The sequence below is a fragment of the Morone saxatilis genome, unplaced genomic scaffold (genome assembly GCF_004916995.1).
Source record: "Morone saxatilis isolate NCDOM2014 unplaced genomic scaffold, NCSU_SB_2.0 Contig18, whole genome shotgun sequence".
Classification (NCBI taxonomy): Eukaryota; Metazoa; Chordata; class Actinopteri; family Moronidae; genus Morone; species Morone saxatilis.
This window is the reverse complement of record NW_023339740.1, coordinates 15,445,618-15,471,757: the sequence shown is the minus strand read 5'-3', so window position 1 is coordinate 15,471,757 and position 26,140 is coordinate 15,445,618. Positions and strand designations below refer to the sequence as shown.

General features: G+C 38.5%; 4 protein-coding genes across 7 annotated transcripts; all 4 read right to left on the bottom strand.

The window, feature by feature from the left end:
* Positions 1–768: 768 nt before the first annotated feature.
* abhd14a (abhydrolase domain containing 14A) lies at positions 769–4,985 on the bottom strand. 3 transcript variants are annotated; one of them, XM_035661096.1, is made up of 6 exons: positions 4,909–4,985; positions 4,619–4,775; positions 3,671–3,951; positions 3,325–3,440; positions 2,222–2,457; positions 769–1,690 (listed from the first exon to the last, which is right to left on the bottom strand). In XM_035661096.1, the coding sequence occupies exons 3-6, from the start codon at positions 3,931–3,933 to the stop codon at positions 1,508–1,510; spliced, it is 798 nt and encodes a 265-aa protein (XP_035516989.1). In that variant the 5' UTR covers positions 3,934–3,951; positions 4,619–4,775; positions 4,909–4,985; the 3' UTR covers positions 769–1,507. The 3 variants fall into 3 exon arrangements, with proteins under 3 accessions (XP_035516989.1, XP_035516990.1, XP_035516988.1); XM_035661097.1 differs by having other exon boundaries at positions 4,920–4,966; XM_035661095.1 differs by having other exon boundaries at positions 4,619–4,938.
* A 360-nt stretch (positions 4,986–5,345) lies between these two features.
* Positions 5,346–10,852, bottom strand: hyal2b (hyaluronidase 2b). The gene is made up of 4 exons (XM_035662253.1): positions 10,670–10,852; positions 9,187–10,166; positions 8,803–8,892; positions 5,346–8,700 (listed from the first exon to the last, which is right to left on the bottom strand). The coding sequence occupies exons 2-4, from the start codon at positions 10,135–10,137 to the stop codon at positions 8,311–8,313; spliced, it is 1,431 nt and encodes a 476-aa protein (XP_035518146.1). The 5' UTR covers positions 10,138–10,166; positions 10,670–10,852; the 3' UTR covers positions 5,346–8,310.
* Positions 10,853–12,741: 1,889 nt separating this feature from the next.
* Positions 12,742–16,851, bottom strand: tusc2b (tumor suppressor 2, mitochondrial calcium regulator b). Its single transcript, XM_035662251.1, has 4 exons — positions 16,677–16,851; positions 15,537–15,782; positions 14,703–14,823; positions 12,742–14,603 (listed from the first exon to the last, which is right to left on the bottom strand). Exons 2-4 carry the CDS (start codon positions 15,683–15,685, stop codon positions 14,538–14,540), a joined length of 336 nt encoding a protein of 111 aa, XP_035518144.1. The 5' UTR covers positions 15,686–15,782; positions 16,677–16,851; the 3' UTR covers positions 12,742–14,537.
* A 723-nt stretch (positions 16,852–17,574) lies between these two features.
* rassf1 (Ras association domain family member 1) lies at positions 17,575–22,076 on the bottom strand. 2 transcript variants are annotated; one of them, XM_035662299.1, is made up of 6 exons: positions 21,729–22,076; positions 20,451–20,575; positions 18,917–19,021; positions 18,484–18,772; positions 18,288–18,403; positions 17,575–18,165 (listed from the first exon to the last, which is right to left on the bottom strand). In XM_035662299.1, exons 1-6 carry the CDS (start codon positions 22,018–22,020, stop codon positions 18,016–18,018), a joined length of 1,077 nt encoding a protein of 358 aa, XP_035518192.1. In that variant the 5' UTR covers positions 22,021–22,076; the 3' UTR covers positions 17,575–18,015. The 2 variants fall into 2 exon arrangements, with proteins under 2 accessions (XP_035518192.1, XP_035518193.1); XM_035662300.1 differs by lacking the exons at positions 20,451–20,575; positions 21,729–22,076 and adding an exon at positions 19,220–19,339.
* Between the last annotated feature and the right edge of the window lie 4,064 nt (positions 22,077–26,140).

Below are 26,140 nucleotides of genomic sequence, written 5' to 3'. Positions count from 1 at the left end.
TACTTAATCTTTACAACATCAGTACCATGATCAGTACTATAAGGGGTGTGCATTTGCAACTCATTTCCTACTTACTCTTCCAATTATGTAACAGTCAACCACTGTGCAGCCCTAAGGTTGGAAGAGGGTATTCATATCCTTTACTTAAAAAAGTAGCAAAAGCACAATTTAAAAGTGCCCATTAGAGTTCTGCATTCAAGTAAAAGTACTGCTGCAGTTTGGTGTCTTTCAGAGTGTTACTATAGTACTTAACAGTTATTTAAGCAGCAGTTTAATGTAAAGGGTCATATCAGTTTAACTTTATACTTTTGACTAGTGTTACCTACAACAACGCAACATATTAAATATTCATATTTTTGCACGTAAAAACTTACATGCAACGTAACTAGCAACTATAGCAAATATGTGTACCACAGTATATTATTGCTATTGCTGCAATATTTGCCTCAAATGTAGTGGCACTAAGGCATAAAGTAGCTTTAAATGCAAATACTTGATAAAACAACAAATACCTTCTAATTAAAAGATTATATACATACCTTATAAAGGTACAGCACTTAGGTAAACATTTGTTTTCAGAACAAGCAACAATTACAGCCAATTTTCAACATTTGCAAAAAATGCAAATGATGGATGTAAAGAGTGGTGTCAGAAACTTGCAAGAAGTTATTAAAAGCCAGCAATAGCCTTGCATATATAGGATAAATACATGAAAATTACCTTCAGTTCCCAAAACATGGCATTTTATCAACTGAAACATACAAAACACACAATTTTTGTTTTTATTTTAAGCTATGCATATATCTTTAAGTTTGTTTTTTGAATGATTGTCCAAACTTATTGCAAATATATTACATATCATCAGTGAGAGCACTTTTTTTTATCATTTTAAATGGTCCATATTCTTTTATACATTTACATTACAGTATGCATCAACTCTTTTTAGAACAGCATGTGTTTTCTTGGAAGCTGGAATGGTAATTAGATCTTAATATACAAATCTGTTGGTCAAATGTGAAGTGACAGGAGCTATTTAAACAGAGGCAGCTGCTACATTTGCATATTTACAGTAACCTACATGTCACCTACAAATGGTAACAGTGAAGCAAACACATTCCATGTTTTTACATGCAAAGAGAGACATGAAACACATGAAACACCACTACACAAGTCTGAAGCTATTTTTAAAACAAGCTCTCATATTTTTGGGTGACACTATGGGAAATTGAAAAAATAGTACTTCTGTAATGGAAACATCTGAAATACTGTATTGTTAACCCTCACTACAATATTTTACATACCATTTTCCAGGTATTAAAACCTACTCCCATGCCAAAGTTCTTTGCTTCAGGTGATAATGATATATGAATAATGCTGATCTTAGTGCCTTCTGGCAAAATTGTCGCCATACTAAACCTCTTATCAGAGGACTAGTGTTACTCTGTCTATTTTTTCCTCTTCTTTCTTTTGTTTCCATTTTCTCCCTCCTCTTCCTCCTCCACACATCTCACTTCAGTTTGCTGAGGAAGTCGATCAATCCTTGGTGAAATTCTCTGGGTTTGTCCATGTAGCAGGCATGGCGAGCTCCTTCTAACTTTAGCACAGAGTGATGTGGAAGTTGAATGAGGTTCTTGTGGGACTGGGCACCCAGATTTGTGTCCAGGGCTCCAAACACAATCAGAGTGGGAGTCTGTAGAAAGCACACAGGAGTCAATACTATGAGACTATACCGTGTAAAATGCTGTCACACATGCAAACACCATTATCAGAATACAGCTGTGTAAAGATACAGGAAGCCTCCTAAAATACTAGTGAAGTAAAATGCCATTATGATGTCACAACAAAAATATATGATCTATATGAAAGATTAATCAAAAAAGTAAATGGCAGATTATAAAGCCATAAAACATGCATTGATGAAAAGCAAGACTAGTGCATAGTGCTGTACTGTATATAAAATAAAACGTGTACTGGGTATTTGAAGAGACATGTTGTATATGAAGACCTGCAGTTCATTTATGTCAGAGGGCCCTCTAGTGGGTTAATCTGGTGATGCCTCAGTGGTGTGTATCCACCTTTTTAAAAAAAGGCATAGTTCCCTAATGTCACCAGTTTGTTTACTCACATAAAACACAATTAATGGATCTACGCCATCATAGCTGTTGCTTCCATTTGAATATATTAATCACCACAGACACATCACAACCTTTATCTCCCTCACCTGGACATCTTGGTACTGCTGTGGAGTGTAACTTCGGGTACCCACTGGCGCTATGGGGATGAAGCCATGTAGCTGAGCGTTGTTCTTCATGAGGAATGGGATGGAGTAATGTCCACTCATGGAGGGGCTCAAAAGCACAGCTGCTCTTACACCTAAAGACTCCATGAACCTTGAAAGGAGGTCCACTCGATTCTGGTCGGTCTTCAGAGCCTCTGAGTCCGGAGATTTTCCATACCCTTCAAGAAGAAGAAGAATATGTGTAAGAACAGACACACATGCTGATTAGACCTCTTATTATACTGATGTGGGGTGGAGTAGTGCTGGGGAATGCCTGAGGTCACCAAACATGTAATAACTGCTGCTTGTGTTAACCCCAGATTTAATCCTTTTGTTGCAAGTAAATAAAAAGGCATGTGTACCAAACAGCAGGGCACACATGGCAACCCAGCGAAAAGTGAAAAGTGAAAAGTTCTGCTGCAAACCCAGTGTCTTTACCCGGCACAATGATAACACATCAGTTTTAATGTAATACTAAATTAAATAACACAAAAAAAATTGTTTGTTGTAAATTGTTTGTTTTTAAATTTTAGCAATGGGAAATTAGCATCTCACATTTCCTGTTCGGACCTTATCTATGTGAGAAAACAACTACAGATTAGGCAGGGACTACAGGAACTACACATAAACGCAATATTCTGAAAATATTTCCATTACTTGCCAAGTAATTCCATTACTTCACAAAAAAAGGCAAATAGTTGTTTCTATACATTTTTTATCATCATTATATCTTCTTTGTTCGCATTCCAAACAATAAATAAAGCCCCAAAACAGGCGCTCTTCTTATCAACTGTTTGCATGCATTTGTGGACACCTCTGACATTATTTTGCTCCAAACGAAATATACTTTTTTAAATAGAATTGTTTTTCTTTTGGATATGAAACAACTCTAAAAATCTTAAAAATAAAAATGCTTTGCAGATGAGAGATAGAGGGCTGGTTGCAACCTCAGCCACATTAATATGTGTACCAGACCACACACGCCATGATGAAATTATTGTGTATAAACCAGTGATTTCATACATTTGCGCTTATTATGTGCCTACCTGGCAGGTCCATCGCCAAGGCTTGATATCCATTAGTTGCCAGCAGTGCCATTGTACCGAGTTCTTCCCAGGTTTTGGATGTGAAGGCCTGGCCATGCAGAAGGACCACTTGCAGCCTGTTAAAAAAAAAAAAATAAATAAATAAATGTATTTTGTTTTCCTGTGGCTTCTCAACAGTCAGTTTCTCAGGTTTCTATAACTAGGACAGGCCTGGCAAATATAGCATGCTGGAGCTGCAGTTTAGCAGCACACCAGCACCATCAACTGTCCATCCTCAGCATACTGGTTTGGAAAAAGGAAAAAAGCACATTCTCTCCCAAAATGTACTACATTGGTGTCAACTCACCTTGGCAATATCTGACGTCCAGCTCCATCAACAGGTAAAGCTTCTCTGAAGAACAGCGGAGGGTCCCCGGGTAGCTGTCCAGTGCGAATGGAGACATTGATGGTTGGCAGCGGCGGAGGAAGGGTGGCCATCAGTCCCATTCTTTGAGCTTCAAGAGACGGCTCCATGCTGCCCTGGCGAATGGATGGCAGCAGCAGGTACAGCAGTAACGTAGCCAACAACACCAGGCCCAGAACAACAAGACGATTGCGCAAGAAATTCATTTCACCAAGATGAACGATCTAGGAAAAGCAGTAGACAGTGCATTGTCTGAGAGACCATCATGTAGTAATTTAAGAGTGTACACCCTCCAACCATAAAAGACCATTGTGGATCAGCCTATGGCTTTATCTTTACAATCTTTGGTTTCTACATTTGTTTTCATAGTTTTTTAACCATCATTCCTATCTCACAAACTGCTTTACAGGAACACAACTGGGTGTACACAAATGCAGCAGCAGGTGTCTTGATGAGATAAATTCTGTCATAACACACAGGAATGATAACTTCAATCACAATATTTGCCCTAAGGTTAAAGCACTTCACTAACAGTCTTGTCTTGAAATATGTTAATTAAATTCCTTCAAATCTGCCCACACAGCATGTAAATCCAAGCATAGACTCGCAATGTCTCAAGCTCACAATGCTTTAAACTGTACTACACAACGTTGATAATGTTAACCATGTCAGTATGTCAGGACTAGAAGTGGCTGTGCAGGGAAACAATTCCGAAAAAACCCAAGTAACGTGATCTGAAAGACGAAAAAAAAAAAACGTGAATTGGCGAAAGAAATTTCAACCAAAATCTGCGGGAAAGCTAACAATAGCTTGATGTGTCGCTCTTCTACCAGCTGTGTGTTACAGTGAAGCGAGAAGCACTAAGGATGGCAACACCAGAGGCAAACATACCAACACAGAGGGGATACTTGTTCATTCACTGACAGAAGGACGAGGCTGTCGGCTTTATCGTCATGTCTCCTGCATTGCTGGTTGCCAGTGATGGGAAATGTTGCCGAGAGGCTTCGGGTGGTGGATGCTGCTGCTGCTGGGTAGCTAGCTTTTCAAGCTGAGAGGAGAAATTGTGCAGTTAGCCTGACGGTAGCTAGACATGTTTCACTAACAACAAAACGACGCTCACATTCAACGTTCATTGGATGGAAAATGTCCAATCACTCGGATGAACATGTAATCAAATGTACCCCGGTCTCACTTTAATCGCCTGTTCCTCGTCGGAGCATGTTAGGAGCTGCACACAACAACGCGCAGCACTATAATATGGTTCAGCACCAGTACGTCATTTCCGGCTGTGGCTGTCACACAAACATATAACTATATATATATAACTATATAACTATATATATCTGTTTTTGTTTTAAAATAACGCGTATGTTATCCTGTGATAATGTTTGGGTTTAGATACTCTAGATACTACTCCTCAAATAAGTTCTACATTGCCAACAGGCTTATGATTTAATGAAAGTACCACGTTCATACCAAATAATTATCAGCATAACCCAAACTTCTTTGTATTTAATGCAACTTTTAGTATTTAACTGGACTAGATACCTTAAAACTTCGGACACAAGTTCACATTTCAAGCATCATGACATTTTTTTTCTTGATTTGACATGAGCTTTTAATAGTTTCTATCATGTTTTCTCTGTAGCCAAAAAACAGTATAAGTTAGTATATATATGATACAAATACAGCACTTCCATTGACATCTTTTTAAATTATTTTAATATTTTTTGCACAAAGCGTAAAACTGTATTGTTAAATGGTCAGAATCCCAGTAGACTAACAGTCCCCAGAAAAATAACAAAAACTGAAAAATACATTATGTTTTAAATAATTAAATTCTTTGGTGAAAAAAGTGAATGTGAATTGTTTTCAAATACAAAACCCTTTGGTTTCAAACAATAACGTCATTATATTTAGGCAGAATAAGGCTTGTAAATTAAGGTAATTTCACTTAAGCTGTCTCTAAAATGGAGAGGTAAAGCTATGAGACAATAAAAGTTTTAGATTTTTCATAATTTTACCCTCCAGGCAGCCGCAGATTTTCACTGATTTCAATGAATGGTATAAAAGACAATTTCTCAGAGACTGAAAACATGCTTGAGTACAGTAATCCATCACAGCACATATCATATAATGATGTGAATTTAAGTTATAATAAAAAATGCGTAATGCAATTTAGGAGACGTAAAAGAAGAGTAGACATTCAAATTTAACAATGACTGATAACGATAATTGATAATTACTCATCTCAAACAAGTTCAAAGTCACTAACATTGATATTCATACTGTTGTGCAATAAATTAAAAACAATGACTTCACACATTTGAAACATTGTAGTGTGCCTTCAACAATGGTTGGCAGTATATATGGTGCTTGATGTAAAAAGGCTAAAACTGCAAAAACAGCTGGTTTATAGCTTTCTACTGAAACTTAAATAGTGATCCCTGGCATTAACTAATAGTACAATGGGGCATTTAATTATAGGTGACATCTTCCCATTTTATGCCACATAATTCAAGTGTTATGGTGTCAGAGCTGGTTTTATAAATCTGATTAATATGTTCAGGAGTCACATCAACATCACATTTAAAGATAGTGACAAAAAAAAAACCTTAGATTATTCTTACAATGCAACTGAGTTGAAACCCAAGGGAGGTATTATAGAAGCACCCATTTCCTTTTAGAAGATTCACAGTGGAACATATCTCTAACATGACACTGAATGGAAAAAAAAACAAGCACTTGGCCACATTATACTGTAATGCACTGACGGTATCAGGCAACAGAACATAATTTCCCTCCTTACTGACACAAAATAAAACCAGATCCACCTCAACGATAAGGTAGTTAAAGTGCAGTATTTTCTAAAGTTTGCAGCGTACGCAAAATGGTGTAAAGCAATACTCTTTGGGAGATTCTCAATTTTTTCAGTCTGAAAAAAACAGCACAACCTACCAGTTTCCTACTTGTATCACAACTCATTTTAGGCAGCTGAATACGTTTTTGAGCAACGCCATACAGCATAAAAACAGAAGCTACTTTATGAATACGAAAGCTAGCTTCAGTTTAGCAAATATAATTACTTGGCAATTGCCTAATATGATGTAGCTACAGTAGTTGATATCTACGCAGTGTTAATGGCAGGAGTCCTGACACCAACTGCTGTGCAAACAAGTCAAACTACACGCTAAAAAACAGAAAATCAAAACAAATAATTATGTACAGAGCCCGACTAATATTGGATTTGTGAGGCTGATATAGATATTTGAAAGTTTTATAAAACTCTGATAGCAGTACACCAGCCAAATATCTTTTAGAATAAACACAAACATATATTTGGTTATTACAGAATTGTGGGCAAGAAACAGAATGAGCATAATATTACATAAATGAAAAATTAACCTAATTTTGGCATCTCTGTAAAAAGATTTCTTGTTACCTATCAGCCGACGGATACGCCAATACCAATACATCTGGGACAAGCTTAAATCGGCCATGATTAGACTCTAATTGTGTATTTGTACTGCTACAGTGTGATAAACCTGTCTGTTTTCTCATCAAAAAAATTAACAAAAGCTATATTACCTGCTGAAATTTGTCCATGTGAATTAGAAGAAACCATTTGCAAACAATTAGGAACATTTATCTTTACAGGTCTTTCCACCCATTCCTTTTTATATACACAGTCCTGATCATTAAAAAAACAACTGGTAGGCATATAATTAATATCAGTATAAAGCACTGTGCCCAACAGAGGGCTGAGATGAAAACCTCAACAATCACAACTTGTAAACGAAGGCAACCATTAAAAAAAGAGCACTTTGTAGCCCAAGGCACACTTTTGAACTGAAACAGGTCCAGCCGTGTTGTTTCTATAAGCCAAAGATAACCAAAGAAATGTAAGACTCAGTTTGTCCTTATTGATCACCTTCTGGGATAATGCACTTTTTATATTTAATTCATGAGGCTGTATGTCATAACATGTATCAACTCGACCCATCAACAGACACAAACTACGATGTTGAAATGGGCAGCAATATGCGATTGCAGAACATCTAAAGTCATGTACCAACAACTTGTCAGTACTGTATGTGGCTGGGCATCAATTGTACCCATTTTCCACTTTTTGTCCATGTTTTCCCGTTGTTCTGTTCATTAATAAAAAACCTTGAAAACAAATCAAACAATCATAGTTATAAGGCATTTTGTACTGTGCGAACAATTACAATACCTCCTCATCTGGAGGTTACAGGCCTTTAAGAGATAGTTGTGATTTTTGACATAATTTGATCTAGGCTAATGACCGCTTGCATTACTGATGGGGGGACATTAGTTTGGGGAGGTGGTCCTGAGGTTGGAGCTCCGCCAGTGCAGCTTGTCACACACAAATATTCCTGTCAGATGGGTCTGTGCGCTTGGATAAAAATCTCCTGTCATACTGGGAGATTTCTGGTGACAGGACGGTCCCTCTGCTGCTGTCAGTACAGTACGACTAATGCACAGGAACTTACCACCTTTATGTCAAGCTGTCCTTTTCAGGTCTGGCAGAAGCAGTGAATAGTTTGGGTTTCTCAGTTTCCTCAGTGTAGCAGAGTGAGGAGTCCTAGTGGGAGTAAAAAGCAAAGCGGCCAGGTCCCTAAGACACTGGAGGCTTTATTGTTCCCTTTTTCTTTCTCGGCACAGGCCTCACCCCTGTACCCACTGTAGCATTGGCACTGGAAGTGTTTGCGCAAAAGAGCCAGCTCGGCTTGATCAGGCACGCCTGTAACTTTCAGCTTGCCACCCTGACTGGTGATGCTGTGTGTTAAGGGGCTGAGATGCAGGTACACGTCGCTGTCTGGTATTTTTCGCAGACAGCGGCCGTGGGCTTTACACACCACCTGACTGCACTGCTCAGCTGCTGTAGACACATTGAGCAGGTACCGGCCCAGCGCTCCCTGGCAATACCCATTTAGGATGGAGCAGCTGGCCTGAGGAAAAAAAAAAAAGGGATGTTAACCACGTAACTACCAACAAACCACTGAACCGCATGCTACACAGCATCAAGTGAGCAGAGAGGGTTTGACACTTACGCTGCTGCTTACATACAAGGTGTCCCCCCAGAAGATTACACCTGCAGCTCCAAGTGCCACGCTCTCACCGATGGTGGAGACGAGATCTGTCTGCAAAACATTTACACAAACAGTTCAGTACATACACATACGAGGGAAATATTATCACACGTAAGATTATTTTTAGTACATCAGATTTCCAACAAAGGCAATGTAAAGCTTCCACACTAAGCTAATGCAAGTATAGTGTATAATTTCAGAGATTTCATTAACTGCCACCCAGAAATAAGTGGTCTCCTGGCAACTGCATCCTCCGATCGTCCAAATATAATAACTGAAATCCTAATATAATGAACGTACAAGCCTCCTGTACTTGTACTTCAATTGTTGCTCTAGTCAACTAACCTCAGTTAGGAGGGTCATCTGACTCATGTAAGTTGGGCGGGTGTAAACGAAAACAGGACGTGCCAATCCATCCCCGACAGAAGCCAGGCGCATCGCCTCCTTCACCCTGTTACGGACGAAGAGGCGCCCATAATTTGTAGAGCTCAGCACAGAATCCATGTATATAGACGGGAACAATGCTGTACACTCCATCCACAACCAGTTCAGCTGATCGTTGCGATCCATCTCCACACTAGGACAGCGGCCTGTGTAGTCCTTCAGGCCGCTCCTGTAGTCATGGTTATAACAATCTGGAAACAGGTAGAAGCCCCACAGTTGATTGGGCCTCGAATTCTTGGCAAATTTTAGAGTCTCCAGCATGAATTTGCGAGCCGACAGCTCAAATTCCTGCAGTGCAACTTTTCCCACTTGCTCTGGGGTCCACTTAGGGTTCTTTTTGGCCACCAGTTCCTTGGATTTACTTCTATAGATATCTTTAGCATCCCAGTTTCGGATCCACAGTGGGCGCCACTCCTCCCAGTCAATAACAGACAACCCTTTTGCCTCTGGCTCACGTATATATTTCTTCAAACCTTCAGGCATCTTTTCAAAGTGCTGAGCGAGGCTGGCAAGCTGTGGAAGGCCTCCATTCATTGCAGTGCCATCGTGCTCATAATAGGGATACAACCCGAGGCGCTCCTTATAGAAAATTGTGAGGTTCTGCCGGACAAAGCCTTCATTGGGGGTTGCCACAATGTCAAACTGGTCCAAGGATAAAGTTACACCATATCGCGGACCGCAGTCTTGTGTCGGAGCGTTCCAGGCAAGGAGAACTGGATTCTGGGAGAATAATGGCCATCTTGTCTGCTTCATATCTGCTGAACACAAGACTGTCCATGATGTGATCAGGGTGAGAAGCAGCCAAGACAGCCGGCCAGCTGTGGTGAAGAGAGGTTGAAACACAGTCTCCATGGTCACTGCTCACCTTCTCTCCTCTTTCTCTACAAAAGAAAAACAAAGCAGTTTTGTTGCATTTAAATTTCTTTCTAATGATGTCCCAAATGCTAAATAAGAGAACAATAGGAACTGTTTAGGTCGACTTTGAGGCAATATTTTATAGAGTTTGAGGTCTTAGTAAGAGCAAAATGAGCTCACAGATAATGTAGTATCTTTAAAGCAGCGTATAAAGGTATATTAGTATTATTAATATTAGTATTAACTGCCTATTACCAATTGTGATTAATAGCAGACAACTTCCTCTTTGATTGACGTTACATGAATCATTTTGCTTCGGAAAACACTCATGACAAGTCACATTAAGTGAGTAAGTTTAATGTTAGTTAAAGCGAAATGTAAAGCAAAAAACAAACAAACAATACAAACAAACTAAATGATCTACTTTGAGCTTTTATTTTGGACTAACGTCAACGTAACTTCATTGAAACTGACAACGGTTGCTAAGTTAAGTTAGCTAACGTTAACGCGTTGTTGGTCCCAGGCTGACCTGTTCAAGTGAAGCTGCGGACCGGGGCTTATTCCACTCATGTAACCGTCAGATAAATTGGCTTTCCAACGCCCTGCCATGTGAAAAGTCATAACCCAGTCCGTTCAATCCATGTTGATGATCGATATATTTGCCACATAAGAGGGCTAACAGAAGTTACATGGCAGGAGCGGAGGTGAGGGGTCCGTTGAGCAACAACAGTTCAGTGTACTGAGCTCCTGAGTAGGGGGGTTACGGATTTATTACAGAAAATAATCTGCCTTGTTTTCCCGTTAGTGTTAATACAGCACGGGGAGTTTCTTTAAAATGACGACAATGGAACACTTAACCACGATTTTAACCCCGTCTGGCATATAATTAAGGGTAAAACTACACCGCAGTGCTGTTTACCCCCCCTTGAATAAAGACCAAAGTAGTCCATCCCTCAAGCCCTGGTCTGAATTGACTGAGGAAGTTGGTTTCATTGATTAATAAAACCAAACCAATTCACATTTTGAAAAGTGTGACGACTGTAGTTTTATTTTCCTACTGTGCAGTCTATTTTAGCACCGTTTAAATTGTTACAGTGTAAAAAGTTTCAGTCATTCAGAATGAGTGGGACATTTAGGCTTATTTATACAACTTAATTGGTATTCAGCAATAGCAGGTGTCACACAATTTCAGAGACAATGTCCTCCCTGGATGTTTCATTTGTATTTTCTGTGACCATAAGTATTCCATAGACTGAGTTGAACTGTAAATCATTTTGCTTAACTTAACTTAAAATAAGCTTAGAGCATAATTAGCATAAATCTTCAGGAAACATGCATCTTACTTACAATAGGCATTATTTTCGAATTAAAAAGTTGGTACTGGAAATGCTTTGATATAGATTCAGATTTGTATCTTGCATCTGTTCTGACAGAGTCAGTCTTTAACAGCTGTCACACTATGTATTTGGGCTTGAATATAAGTTTGCTCTGAATAGTAACAAATGTAGTCCCACTCTGAAGGGTGTGTGTTGATACAACAAACATTAAAATTCTTAAAAACACAATAAAACATTTTTAAATGTCTCATTTAACGGTGTGTCCAAATACTGTGTCTTACCAGCAACCGTTTCCTCTCTAATGTCCAGGTAATAGTAGTTCAGTTAAGGCGTTGCAGTTGTTTAGTATCTGGATTCATACAGGTTGTTATCCCTCTCCATTATCAACGTCTGTGTTGAAATCCACCACTGACTGGTATTTATATATCCAGCAGACTCCACCTCTGTTTGACCTCTAAGTGCGAAACACCTCAGCATATTTCTTTAGTTTCCTTTTGCATATAGGGAGTCAGTTTTAGTAGTGAGTATTAGGCATGGAGTTTTATAGATTTTACCATCATGACTAAGTCATCTGAAAGCATTTAAAATTCAAATCACAGCTGAAACAGGATTTCTGGCTGCTTACTCATGATCCTCAGACGAAGTGTAAAGTTTGCTTGCAACCACACACACACATTTTGGATATACCATGAATGCTTGCATTGGGAATATTTTTGCACACCAAAGAGTGTGTTAAAACAAGTGAAATTATGTTTATCATTGTAGCTACATTCTTGTGAGCATCATGTGAGTACCAGTGACAGTTTACCTGCTATAATCCAATTTCATAAATTATTATATGGTATATATAAAGTATATGGTGGCAGGTTCTCACTGTAGACTAGTTGTAAACAAGTTTAGCTGCTGAAATCAGGTAAAAAGGGGATTTCAAATTAATGGCGCAATAAGGTAAACATGACTCATAGCTGACTGATAACCCTTTGTTTAACTAAAGTCATTGTACCTGAAAGTTTGTAAATTACTTAAAAAAGATAGGTTTTCACTTATAGCAAAGAAAACACATTAAGGTGCTTCTATTGAGAAAGCATGTATTCACACACAATTGACTTTGTTGCCCTATGATCACCATCAAACATCATTCAAATACACTTAGACCTTATGACTAATAGATCTTCTGAAGACAGTTCCTGCAGAATAAGTTTTTCAGATTTTCCAAAAAAAACACAACTTTCAGACATGTTGAAACAATAGCTTTGTAAAAATGTAGAATAATTCACACACTTTTAATTAGAAGGTAAAAGATGGTAAATGTCACTGTGAATACCTTACTTTGCGACTTCATGTCTTAAAATATGCCTAGACTTTTGTCAGCAAAGCCAGTGGGATGGGTGGTTTGCTGAGTAAAATCTTTTATTTTAACCCCCGATACTGAAATTCACCTCATGGCCTTTTATATTATTACAGCTTTGTGAAAGTAAACAAGAAAAAGTAATTGTACTGCCACATCTCCCTCAGACTCAGCTGAAAAAGGTACTTGCCCAGAGGTAAAAAAAGCACAAAGTCAATAAAGTGGAGTGGACTTTGGCACAGCCCTCTTTATCCTCTATGGAGAACAATATAACAGACAGCTTTGTAGAAAACCCGTTCCCATGGAGACTGCATTGATGGCCTTTACTTCTCTCTTAACTTCATCCATCCCTCATTAGCAGACAAACACATGCATACACACAGTTCAATTGGCAATTTCCTATGCAGGTGGCTAATTTCATCGCAGGTGGAGGTCAGCAGCATTATTTCCACTACATGGGTGAACAGGTCCTGTTAGTTCATTTTAGTGTTTACAACCTTTGCCAAAAAAGCTAAACTCTCTGTCGTTATAAAAGATTATTTGACAAACGGCTCTTATGAGCTTGCAGAATAATTGTTAAATAAAGCCACATTTGACACTAATAAAAAGAGATTTCCTCCTTTATCTTCTTAGCTTTTCCATTAAAGTTACTGTAAATATCTCCCACCATATGTGGTATGTATTTGGTCATGTCATAATAGGCAGTAAATGATGATGGAGAATGTAAAACTCCCATAGTAAGTGGACTCTGAGTTTTACTTTTACTGGACTCAGCCAGTAAGTCACCCACGGGAGCTCAGTGGCCTCATGTAGCTACGGTCTTCACCTGCAACATAAAATCCTGATATTTTGACATTAGTGTACACATATTTTGTAAAATGTGTACATGGATTTCCTCTTCCCTCTTTATAAAGTAAATGCAAAATATGTGCTGTTCAACTATAATGCACTGATGTGAAAAAAAAGTACCATGACACAGTTTAGCATTTCAAATTGTAATTAAAAAACAGTTATAATAAATTAAAAGTGAAACATAGTATGCCAAAGCAGCAAAGGAAACAACAGGATCTCTTACTAGACTCACTGCTGCTGTGTACATGTGTGGCTCTAAGGTCATTGAAGCCAGTCCATCCAACATTATAATATGACATTAATCCACTTTAGATATTGTGGCCCACTGATTGTCAACTTCCTAAGTTATTACTGATAAGCAGATCCTGTTCCATGCATAATAAAGCAATTCAAGATGGTGTCAAAAAACTTAAGTGTGCACTTAAACTTTCCCACTCTAGATATGACTGTGACAGAGGGAAGAACTGGTCACTTCTACTAAACTCCCAGAGGTTCAATCAATCATACCAGAAAACAATCTGCAGCAATGAATTCAGGACTCTGACACATTTCATCCTGTGTCTGCACACACATTCACACTTACATGCACACAAACCATGATCTGTAAACTGAGCATGTTTGGCCAACTTGGCACCCTTCTAGATCTCCATTGGTGATCTTTTCTGTGTCTAACTGCACACAAGCCAAAAACAGATCACATGCAGAGGCTCAGCACACACTGCATCAGCCTGTCCACATAAGGGCATCAAATATATCAAGAGATCATGTTATTTTAAAAGGTGGTTCGGGCTTCCAGCTGTCGGGGAAACCACAGGACGGAGTTGACGAAGTGGACCGTCTGAGACGCTCCTCAGACATCTTCAGGCTTCACAGAGGACAACTGGGAAATCTACATGGATGCAAGGGATGTCCAGCTTTATGATTCCCTGGAAGGACACAAAAGAGATTCAAATTATTTGGACTGTTAATACAGAAAACTACTGCTGGCGAGTAAAGCCCTGGTGTAGGGATTATAACTTCCTCACCTGAGGTGTTAGGTTTTTATGAATCCTCTTCAGCTTGGCTTTTTTACGTCCATTTTTTGTCACAATTGTCTCTTCATAGAACTCATGGGCCAAGTCACCATCTTCATCAAAGAACATAGAGCTGAGGCAGAGAGACAGAATTAATTATCCGCACATAGTAGTATGCCTGTGTGTATTAAACCTTCAGTAGATAATAAAATTAGAGCTTGACGACAATATTAAAAGATATAAGGGTCATTTTTAAATAATAATTTTCACACATATTGTATTTGGTGTTAAATAAAGACAGTTGGTCAATTAGAAAGTCACACAAGCAAAAGAAAAAGCTTTCAGCTGTCTTCCTGTGAGTTGAATGCCTGGTTTTGAAAAATCGGGAGTACAGAACAAGAATGTAGTGGTGCATAAGAGGGAAGGCAACAACAAATCAGCTACTGCAGCGATAAAAACCCTGATGTGGTCACTCCTGTCAGATAAAAACGAGGGGAATGAAGACAGAGTGAAGACATCGTGAAAATGAATCACCTGATCTGACAAATCCTGGTTTATGGTACAATCCACCAGAATTTATGGCTCCAATATGCCCAGTATCAACAACACAGGTTAAGTGTGTACCGCTACGTCTCTCGATGGCCTGTCATATTCAAATCCTCGACTTCTGTTCTAAAAACTACTTTCTCCAAATAACTGTATAGAATAACCAAAAAGCCTGCTTTTATTTGGAACTAAGTGGAGAAGAAGAATATCAGCTAGAGTACACATTCACATACATACAGCTCAGTATCAGTCTGCTACAACACCTGAAAAATGTCTACATGCTGCTGAGGCAATATTTACCTTCGTCTAGTAAACACGAAAGGTGTTGCATTTGGGAAACTTCGAACTCTCGTCATTGACTGCTCATTTCCGTCTTTGGTTGGATCGTCCGTACTACCTGAGCCAGAAAAAGGCCAAAATCCTTTGGACTTGGAGCCGCTCCCACCCATCTTCAGCTGCAGCACATTATTTTCTTGTGTCACAGGACTGCCAGTAGTGCTACAGCGTTACTGTACCAGCCGAAGTGTGACCTTCAGAATATGAAACCTGTGAAAAGTGACACATAAAAGTGAGAAGTGGAGTCGTTTGTGTCTATATATTACAACATAAACAAAAACATTTTACAACATGCTATTTTAAATAAATAAAAAACAGACCAAAAGGACATGTTACACATTTATTGCTAATCCTAAAACCCCAGTTTTCTGTGGACAAGTGTACCACAGATATACCCAACCTTTAATATGAAAAAGAAAACAAATGGGCTATAAATGCTAACACATGTGTGCGTTAGCATTTATAGCCAGTGCTATAAGATACTATAGACGCTATTGTTCTAAAGCCAGTTTTTTCTAATCATATCTTGTTTATGGCAAACGCAGACACAGAATAGAAGAAAATTAAAAGACAAAGCCCAGACTGACGTCGAGTCCAGTAAGGTCGTAAATACAGTCCTGTGTCACCATAGAGAAAGGCCAGTTGCATGACAGTGCAAGCAGACAATGCAACACATTACATTGACACACAGCAAGCCAAAGTCACAGACATCATAAATCAGGTTCAATTGGTATTTGTAAATATAAATAAAACGCTGAATAACACCTGACAGCTGTGTTAAGAGTCGGGGGCTCCGTAAAATGAGGTAATCTGGGCAGGAAAGCTAATTTAGCAAGCTAGCTGGCTAGCTTTGACCGACAAGACCCTTAATAAACTGGCTCTGATTGCGTTATCTACGGTGGCCGTTCTGTCCCTTTATGTCCTGACTGCTAACATTAACATTATCTACACACAGTCCGAACTCACTTAAAGCCTTAGCCAGGTCAACATGTTTCTATCTGGTTTACAAAACTACGTTTCCTGACGCTGCCGAAGGCTAATGTCAGCTGGTTTCATAACTAGCGTTTGTCGCTTCGTCTTATCAAACGCTGGTTGAAAACATACCTAAAGTGGGGTCTGGTGTGTTCGCAGGTATGAAATGTTCTCGGATGTTTTTGTTCTTGGTGGGTCGCTAAATATGTAACAAGCAAATACCTCTTACAACACACAGCTACGGTAGCTTTTCAGGGTTATGCTAACTAACGTAACCTTCTTCGTCGTCGTCTTTTTCTCCGTCCGCTGGCTGAGACATTATGATGATCTAACGCCACCGCATGGACAGGAGTGTGAAACCAGAAAGCTGCACAAGGAAAGACAGCACCTAGGGTGTACTGAGCAGGAAAAAATAGACTGTATAAGTTACTGCCTGTCCCATTAACTAGACACTGACAGTAAACTGTGTGGTACATTTTACAGCCAAACACCTCATACCTTTGTGTAGCCTACTCTTGAATTTCCCTCGGGATAAATCAAGTATCTATCTATCTAAAGACTGGTCTTCATGGTTTGGGCTGGGCCCCTTAGTTCCAAAACAGGGGAAATCTTAATGCTGCATCAACATAATACTGTCAATAATGGCATTTTAACTGTATAGCAACAGTTTGCACAAAGCAAGGTCATTAAAGACATTATTTTATGAGTTTGGTGTGGACGAGCTTGATTGGACAGCACTGATTTTATAGCTGTTTCAGAGCAAATCCCTGCAGCCAGGTTCCACAATCTTATGGGACAGCCTTCCCAGAAGAGCACATCCTGTAATACAACCACATAAATGTCCATGGTTTTGAATGCAATGACAATAATATCAACAGTAATATAAATATAATGTATGGTGTCCACATACTACTATCCATATAGTGTCACGTTTAGTGTTAGTGTTTACTCCGGCTCTGGCTTACCACACTACAATGTGCACTACTGGTCTAACACTGGTCACAATTCATATCAAAGGAGCCATGTTTTATCGTCACCAGTTTATTAGATAATTACAATGTAAACACATTGTTTCACATTTTAATTTGCCCAGATCCATTTCACGGGTTCATTAAAGTGCCAAAATTTTAAAACGGCTTCATATAATAGAAATGAAACTAAATATCACATGATAAATGACCAGAAAGAAAACTAAAATTGTGTTTTTAATAATAGGTCTATAAATAATCTTGCCAAGCAGCATGGCTTTCCAAGAAAGTACTGCATCCAATTAAGTTTTGTTCCCCCAATCAGTTGACAACAGTGGTTCTGCTTCCATTAGCAGGGCCTAAACCTTCAGGTAGTTCACATTAAATGTAACAGCATCTTTCATTGTCGGAGCTTTTTCCTTCCCTTTTATCAACAATCAACAATACTATTCAAAGTGGCAGAATGTTCTTCTTAATGTTTAAATCAGCTGGATCCTTCAAAGTCAACCAGGAGTAGAAATCCTTGCCATGGCCTGCTTCATCGTGTCCCTAGCAAGAGCGTAGCGTTTCACAATCTGTCGGACGTGCTCTTCTTCCTCGCGCTTCAGGATTCGCAGAAAGTTGCACAACTCAGGAAAACTAAATGCATCCCACTGTGGAGGAGAGATATTTCACATTGAAATCAGCTGTATATACAATACATATATTTACTTTTTTTGCATATATTGACATGTTCATCATATGAATTAATTCTCAGACCCAGATGGAAACTTACATTTACATCCCCTGTCTCATTCTCTTTCAAAACCAGACTCAAGACTTTTTCACTGGGGCCAGCACACAAGCGCAGGTAGAGGGGACACTGGTCATCAGACAGTTTACGCATGTACACTAAAGGAAATATAAATCAGTACTTTAAAATGTCAGACTTGATTCTGTTTTGTTTTACTGTGCATTGTTGAGGATTCTACCTTGACTTTGTCTCTCTGTGCGTTCAAACAGAGCAAACTTGGCCGGGTTGTCCACCACGGTGAACTTGTTGAGCAGGGCCTCGATGACTTCTCGCACACGTGTTTGGGAGCTTATATGCAGGTGCTTGGCAGTATCTTTGGGGAGGTAGAAAGATGTCCGCCGCTTCATCCGTCCGCCCTCCTGATCTTCCTCCTGCATGGAGCACAGGCTCTGACGGGGAGGGAGGGAGATAGGACGGACTAACTGAAAGTGGACCTTGATGAAACCAGTGTAGGACCCGTCTTTATTCTGCAAGGTGAACAGATTTATATTGTAAGAATGGGAGTGAAATGATCTCATACAACATTAACAAAGTATTCACACTAATACAGTTTAGGTAGACATTTTTGCGTGAATAAATGTTGAGAGAAAAGGGGTTTATTAGCCACTCACAGCTACCATGTAGAGATTGCTGTTGATCTGTGCATTATACTCCTTAACCTTGTGTTGAATCTCACTAACAGTAAACTCCTGTTTACCCCAATCGATCTGTTCATCCTAAAAAAAAAAGGAAAAGAGCAGTTACAGAACAGCAAATAGGCCACATAATGTCAGCAGAAAACTCATCCACAAGTGAGCTTTGAAGATGAAAAGAGAGTGACAAAGAACAGACAAACGGAAATAAAAATAAATTAGATTTCCAAGCAGAAAGCAGCTTTGTGCCTTTAGGACTGGTGAATTATGCTTGAGCCTCACCGCTGATCTTTTGACCTTGTGAAAGAAAGATGTGTATGCAGTATAATACAGCTCCAGCTCTGAGCTACTGCTGTTGTCCTGACTGCAAAATGTGCCACTTGCTCTGCTTCCCCAGGTCATCTCCAAGGTTCAGGTCAGCAGGAATTTTGGCAAACTTTTTCAGATTTTTGTTGTCGCCTGAAATCGTATTGAATAGAATATAAAATAATTCCTGGAGTTTAAATGTCTTAGCTTTCCTCTGTTTCTCTCTTCTGTCTGGAGAGATCTGATTCTACTAGCAGCTCTTTTAACCTCAGCATTTCCATTTGCTCCTCCCTGACAATAAAACATCACAAAGGTGTCTAAAGGACCAGCCCACTCCCGGGAGTGGGCTGGTCGAATTATCCTAATATTTCACCCAATGTTATTGTTATATATCATATATAATTTAATATATATATATATATAGGGTTTATAGTATATTTATAGTATGTAGTAGTTTATAGTATATAAATATACTTTTTATGTGAAAATCACTATCTTGTTGCTGCTGTTTACAATCCCACAGATGCAACAGAAAATGCACTGCAAAATGACTTCCTGGGTGTATACATATACAGTATGTATGTATATAAATAACTGTATATATTGTATTTATTTTATTTTATTGTATATGTTATTCTACTATAAATTTCATTATCTTTTTCTGTAGCACAAAGGGACTGCAAACTTTCATTTCGTTGTACAGCCTTGTGTTGTATAATCTAAAATGAGATTTATCCTGCAGGCCTAAAGTTATGATCCATTGGATATGATGGTAAACTTTATATTAATATAGTCTGAGCTGAAAAACAGTGAACCAATCCTTTAATTATCTGATATCTTGTGCTGGTCCTGGATTTTTTGGGGGTTCTGAAATAAAGACAGCTGTTTTATTGTGACGTTGTTAAGTTATCCCCTCCCCTCAGCTCTCTCCTAAATTACTTTCTGTACAGATGCCTTGTCAATGAGGAGGTAATAAAACCAGTATGTTTGAGGACATATGGCACATTGATACTCAGTGGACAGCAGTGGACAATCTGGTAGCCTCCATCTGCTTTGACCTACACAATATGATCAGAGGCAGTATTGAGCACACTTTACTTTTCCTGAAATAATGTTTATTACTTGGTTGTGCAGTTAAATCACTGAATCCACTGAATAGTACAAATGTATTATTGATCAAATATGTGATTAAAGTTGTGTTACTCACCACATTTGTGTCTGTCTCGATAGAGTCGACAGAGAAATCGTCCTGGTCCGCTAACAAACGTCCATGCGTGCTGCAGTCCAGCTGGATGAATGGTCGGCAGCGGTAGTGGCAAGTAAAACTGCAGTCTGAGAGACAGAGAGATCACCATTAGAGGGTGCAAATTCTGCATCCTTCAGTTATGCTTTGGGCAGCAGTTAGCGCTTGTTGTGTTGAGCCTTCTGCCGTGGATTTTGTTGAGTAATCTGTGACTATGCTGAAAAACATCACCCGCACACTAACCTAGATTATCCGTATCATGTAAGCAAAATGCCAAATTGTTTGTGTGTACAAAATATGCTCATGGTTGATATTTATTGGCATGTCACCTGTTTGTTCTACAGCAGTTAATTTCCCTGAAGTCAAGTGATAAAGACAATATATTCCCAGGAAGTGTCAGTACCAACGTGAAGTTTTCCAGAGCTTCCTACAGATTAGGACAAACTCTGTGATAAAGTTTCTCATGAATGGAAAAATAACATGGGCCTCCTGCATCCTATAGATACTAGAAAGTGAAAACTATATCACAACTCTGTGAGTTTTGGATGGACATTAAGTTATCATCAGAGCTGATTTGGGCTTTAATTTGAGGGCATTTATAATAAAAATGTTATCTCATTTTCAGCCATTTCATTAAAAACATTAATGGTTTTTATCTTCATACCAGTGATCTTTAGTAACCTTTAGAAAGCAGCCACAATGGTCATAATGTCTATTATTAAGCCCATATGCAGGAACATGATGTCTAAAGACTGACAGTCTTTGTTTGTTAGGTCAGTGGTTGCAGAGAAACATCCTCATCATGTACACACCAAATTTAAAGTGTTACTCTATATTTTTCTTAATGCCAAAATCAATAATGAGTTAATCCATTTCTAAATACCTTCTGGCTTCCCCAACCTGTCTGTGGCTCTCAGCGCCAAGCCCATTTGTTCTTACTAAACATTTAAATCTTTAAAAAGGAGTCTCTAATACATACTTATGCAAATGTTACTCAAAAAGGACCATGTCGCCTGTCACCAACAATAGTTTTACTTCTTTATTTGTTTTTAATAGTTTTTGGACAACAACAAAGGTCTGTGGCACAGAGCACTAAGGCTTTGGCTACACAGGCAATACTTATCATTTCATTGTTGGTTTTGGCCTTTTTATAGGATTTATTGACACACAAAAAAAAATTACATTTTATATATGTGGAATATTTCCAAACTTCATAGAAATTCACACACAGAAGGTACTCACTGGCGCAGCGCAAACTTTGCTTATAAACACCCCAGATGAATTCTCCACACAGGTCACACCAGGTGAGATGGGTGTAACTGTAGGGCTGGAAGTCATGACCCACTGCAGCCTCTCCTGTCTGACACAGGGGTGCCTCAATGCTGACGCTGTCTCCAACCAGACGGACGACATGGAAGTGGCCTTGCTGACCTGGGTTTACAGGTGGCAGTGCTGTGCGGGCCGCAGGAGCAGCCAGTTCAATTGGATCATTTACACTGAGGTCCTTCAGCTCTATCAGCTCACATTTAGACATCCTGTCCTCGATACAGACACTGACGTGTCAGATGAGCACTTGCTGTCCATGAGCTAGTATGGGTGTACATCCAGCCCTGAGAGGAGACAGCATTAAAGTGTATGGCTCAAGGAAAATGAGAATATTTGATTCGGTCCTCTTCCAGATCGGTGTGTTATGAAGAGGAACAGGTGGCAGCCAAGCCAAGAGCTGCAAGACAGTTTATATACAATAAACAATTATACACAAGTTTGTGTACAATACAATGAATAAATGTATGGGTGAGTTTAATTAAAAATAATCTGACATATTTAAATCAGTTTCAGTTCAGGCAATAAATCAATGTCTGTGCTGTGTTGTGGTTTGGGCTTCAAAAATGGAAAAATAAGAGATTAACATTTGTTATCTGATGCCAGGATATACGATTATAATAAAATGTGGGTCAAAATCACTAGTATAATCCTGCGCAATCCAGGGACAACTCATACTGTTTTTCTGTGTGTGCTACTGAAACAAAACTGCACATTTTGGATTAAATCACAAAAAAAAAAACTTTTCATACTTTACATGCACGTATATACACATATATTAAAGAACTAAATGACTGAGCTATCATTTCAGAAATAAGTGGCAACACAATGGAAGTAAAAAGCCTACAGCCTTGGTTTTAAGTTCTTAAACGTATATATATTGACATGTATGTCTCATGTTACTCACTCACTCACTCACTCACTCATGTTAGCCTACTGTACAAGTTTAAGTTGTAATGCTACTTTATACTTACTGTCCACTACATTTCAATGAGAAATATTGCACATTTTCTCCAGTGTTTATTATACAGCTTTAGTAATTTTGAAGATTAAGATTTATTATAGAAAACGTATATGATGACCTTATAAAATATGAAACAATGCATCAGTGTATAATGTAGGTAAAATTAGCTAATATAAAACTGTCAGGGGTCACTCTGAGGCGTAATGAGTGCATTTAGGTTTGACTCTGACTTAGCTACTTTTACTTAAGTATGATTTTTAATTCTGGACATTCACTTGTAGTGGAGTGTTTTTATATTGTGGCATTGCTACTTTCACTAAAGTAAAGAATAGGAATACCTCTTCCATCACTTGTAACAGATAAACAGGGATTGACAAACACTGCATGAAACAAAACTCATTTTCTAAACTGTAGAACTGATCAGTATCATCAGGAAGAATAAGTGTAAAATGTTTACAGGTGCATCAGAAACTTAGTTGCATTAGTTTCCCTGTGCAGTTGCATTGTGACTTGAATATGAACAACCCGGGGCTCTATCTGCCAACTGGGTCACCACACGGCGCAATTATCCACACAGGGCAACAAGAGCACATTGTAACCGGGATCACCCAATCCATGCATATTCTGCTGCTTGTGTCATGATTATATCCGTGTGAAAGTGAGCATAAATGGCTCGATCAATAGGAATAAACTTTAGATTATACTTTAATATGTTATTTGTGCAGCTGAGTCTGTACCGGGACATCCCGGTTTAATCCTGTCGGAAACGGGACGACAACCTCAGTTGACACCCAGAGCAAATCTTCGCAGTTTCTGACAGACATACCGTTAAAAAAAGCACCTTACCTCAATTCATTCACCAGCGCCACTTCTGGTAGAGGAGATCTGGAGAGTGAACGCAGTTGGTCGTTTGCATTAACACCGAACCGTCCCTCGCCCGACGCACGCACCTCAGTTTGCGCATGCACATTGTGAGTGTGGGATTACCGTTTAATCCCCCCTATGTATTAAACCATCCTGAGTGAGGCAGCAGAGGAGGAATCCCCTCTGTTCTCACGCAGATACACTACTGTATGTGTACAGGGATGCAGTAGTATGACCATACACTGCATGTAGTCCACAAGGCTGCAGCTTTCTAATAATAAAAAGTAAGTAACTAATAGCTCTTTTAAAGCTTCATGATGGATTGTTGTACAAATGTTTTTTAAAGTTAAAATGGTAATAACTAATTTATTCTTGGTTTATTAACATTTATAACGGCAGACTGTGGGATTTATTAGAACATACGAATTAATAAATTACGAATATTCATAACTGTATTATTACCAAATAGAAAGAATAAACACTATGGCATGAGATTTTCACCAAACTGGCAACCATTGCTCTTATTAATAGTTTATCAAATATTAGTAAATTGTATATTAACCATTAATAAAGACATTAATTACAACTTCTAAATCCTTTATAAAAGGTTGCCTTCTTGGAAAATGTTTATTTATTTATTTATTTACCATGGATGATTTTTTTGTTGTCAAAAATGGATTTAAATTAATCAGTAAAGTATCTAAAATGATACTGGTCAATGTGAAAGAGTCACTTTTCTCAAATGGTGGATATCCCAGTTTGGAATAAACAGACTGTATAATGTTTAATTAAGAGCCATTTGGAAATCACCCGATGAGGAAAAAGCCTCCAGGCTCAAATATGGAGAGCAGATGAAGGCCTCTTCTTTCTCTGTATCATCTCTCTCATGTCAGACATGCATGTTGGAATATCTGGAGTATGAGTGCCACTCACTTACACTGAGTTCATTCAGTCTTTCAGACTTTGGAGGCAGAAGAAAACAAGATCTCACAGTGGCAGGGAGGGACTGTAGTAACTTGTACCTGTAGCTGCAAGTAGTGAGAAAATTTTACCCAAGTAAATAAATGTAGGAAGTATCATCAGAAACATAAATATAGTCATAATGCAGAGAAATAGCCAATGTTAGTCTTGCATTATTGGACAAACATAGGCCTATGAATTGTAATATTATTACTGTGTAGTACTTTATATACTACTGAGTATATTTTAAGACAATCATATATTTTGTATGGAAAATCTTCATCTGCAATGTAACAAGCCTGCAGATGTTTTAACATGTCTAATATGTATGTTGTATTTTAGTGCCACCATCTGGACAACACAAGTGACTAGTTTTGCCAGAGTATGGGTTGCAATAGAAACTCTGCCAAGTGCAACTCTTCTCAGAAAAAAATAAACAAAGAAACAAAGAATCTCAGTAAACAGTGGCAGTAGACAGAAGGGGGTAGACGGAGAGAACGAGAGAGCGAGATGTCCTGAATGACCATGTGTTCTCTTGCTGTGCCTGCAGTGTGCAGAGGCCCTGCAGTCACAAGCTCATTAGAGATTAATTGGAGCACAATAAGCAGTGAACATCTGACCAGTGAGTGTCCACTGGGTTGTTGGATGTGGAATGGATGGCAGTCTGAGACATCACATCCTAAACCAGCCTGCTTAACCAACAACATGCACCCGAACTGATTTTAGACTCTTTAAGATAAGATAAGATAATATAATATGAGATAAAAAATGCAAGATATAATAGAAATAAATAAAACAGAATAATTGTTATATATAGGCTACACTATATACAGCTTCTTATATACAGATGTGATTGATATGGAACATTGCACAGCTCACAGCAGGAGGTGGTGGCATGGTGTAAAAATAAATATAAGTGCACAGGATAAAATATATACAGCAGTATAGTTTAGTGGAAATATGAGCTATGAACATACAGTACAGGTATAATATGAATAATATGCATTTTTATCTACCATAGTTTAACTGAACGAGTTTGTGTTTTTTACAGTAATCCATTTAAATGACATTCTACTTTTACATACATTTAAATAAAATTAAATTAAATATAACGTTGCGCCTACAGCGGTCTTGAGTCTTGATAAAGTTTTCCCTAAATGTGAACTCTGTCTGAGGCATCCACGTCAGCCAGGAGGAGAGTAGGTGCGTTAAATTCACCAAAATAAGCACGGAACATTTCCGGCTACTCTGCTTTCAGAATAAAAGCATCAAGCAAGCGACATTTGGAAACGGGTTTAAACTATTTATTTGTATTTGAAGAGTAATATGACTCACAGTTACAACTCTTCTCAATTTAAGACACAAATAAAAATTCTAAAAGTGCCACCTTATTGTCATTAATATATTTTAATATAATATTTCTCCCATTCAAATAGGAGAAGAGGTCCAAACTGAGTCGATGCTGCTTCCAAAGCTCCTGGTTACAAGTCTGTAGAAGTTTAGTTATAATTAATTTATTGTTAAGTGAAATTAAATCACAATT

Bases quoted from the DNA above. Each gene is read 5' to 3' on its own strand.
- abhd14a (XM_035661096.1), bottom strand. From the start codon at position 3,933: ATGAATTTCTTGCGCAATCGTCTTGTTGTTCTGGGCCTGGTGTTGTTG. The intron at 2,458-3,324 runs GTAGGCACATAA...TTCTTCTTGAAG, and splicing joins CTTGGCGATGGACCTGCCAG to GGTATGGAAAATCTCCGGAC. The intron at 1,691-2,221 runs GTGAGGGAGATA...TGCTTTCTACAG, and splicing joins AGCAGTACCAAGATGTCCAG to ACTCCCACTCTGATTGTGTT.
- tusc2b (XM_035662251.1), bottom strand. From the start codon at position 15,685: ATGGGTGGGAGCGGCTCCAAGTCCAAAGGATTTTGGCCTTTTTCTGGC. The intron at 14,824-15,536 runs GTAAATATTGCC...TCTCTGCCTCAG, and splicing joins TTCGTGTTTACTAGACGAAG to CTCTATGTTCTTTGATGAAG. The intron at 14,604-14,702 runs GTGAGGAAGTTA...GTGTCCTTCCAG, and splicing joins ATAAAAACCTAACACCTCAG to GGAATCATAAAGCTGGACAT.
- hyal2b (XM_035662253.1), bottom strand. From the start codon at position 10,137: ATGGAGACTGTGTTTCAACCTCTCTTCACCACAGCTGGCCGGCTGTCT. The intron at 8,893-9,186 runs GTTAGTTGACTA...AATGTTTTGCAG, and splicing joins AGATGACCCTCCTAACTGAG to ACAGATCTCGTCTCCACCAT. The intron at 8,701-8,802 runs GTAAGTGTCAAA...TTTTTTCCTCAG, and splicing joins CCTTGTATGTAAGCAGCAGC to GCCAGCTGCTCCATCCTAAA.
- rassf1 (XM_035662299.1), bottom strand. From the start codon at position 22,020: ATGTCTAAATGTGAGCTGATAGAGCTGAAGGACCTCAGTGTAAATGAT. The intron at 20,576-21,728 runs GTGAGTACCTTC...TCTGTCTCTCAG, and splicing joins GCAAAGTTTGCGCTGCGCCA to ACTGCAGTTTTACTTGCCAC. The intron at 18,404-18,483 runs GTAGAATCCTCA...TATTTCCTTTAG, and splicing joins CACAGAGAGACAAAGTCAAG to TGTACATGCGTAAACTGTCT.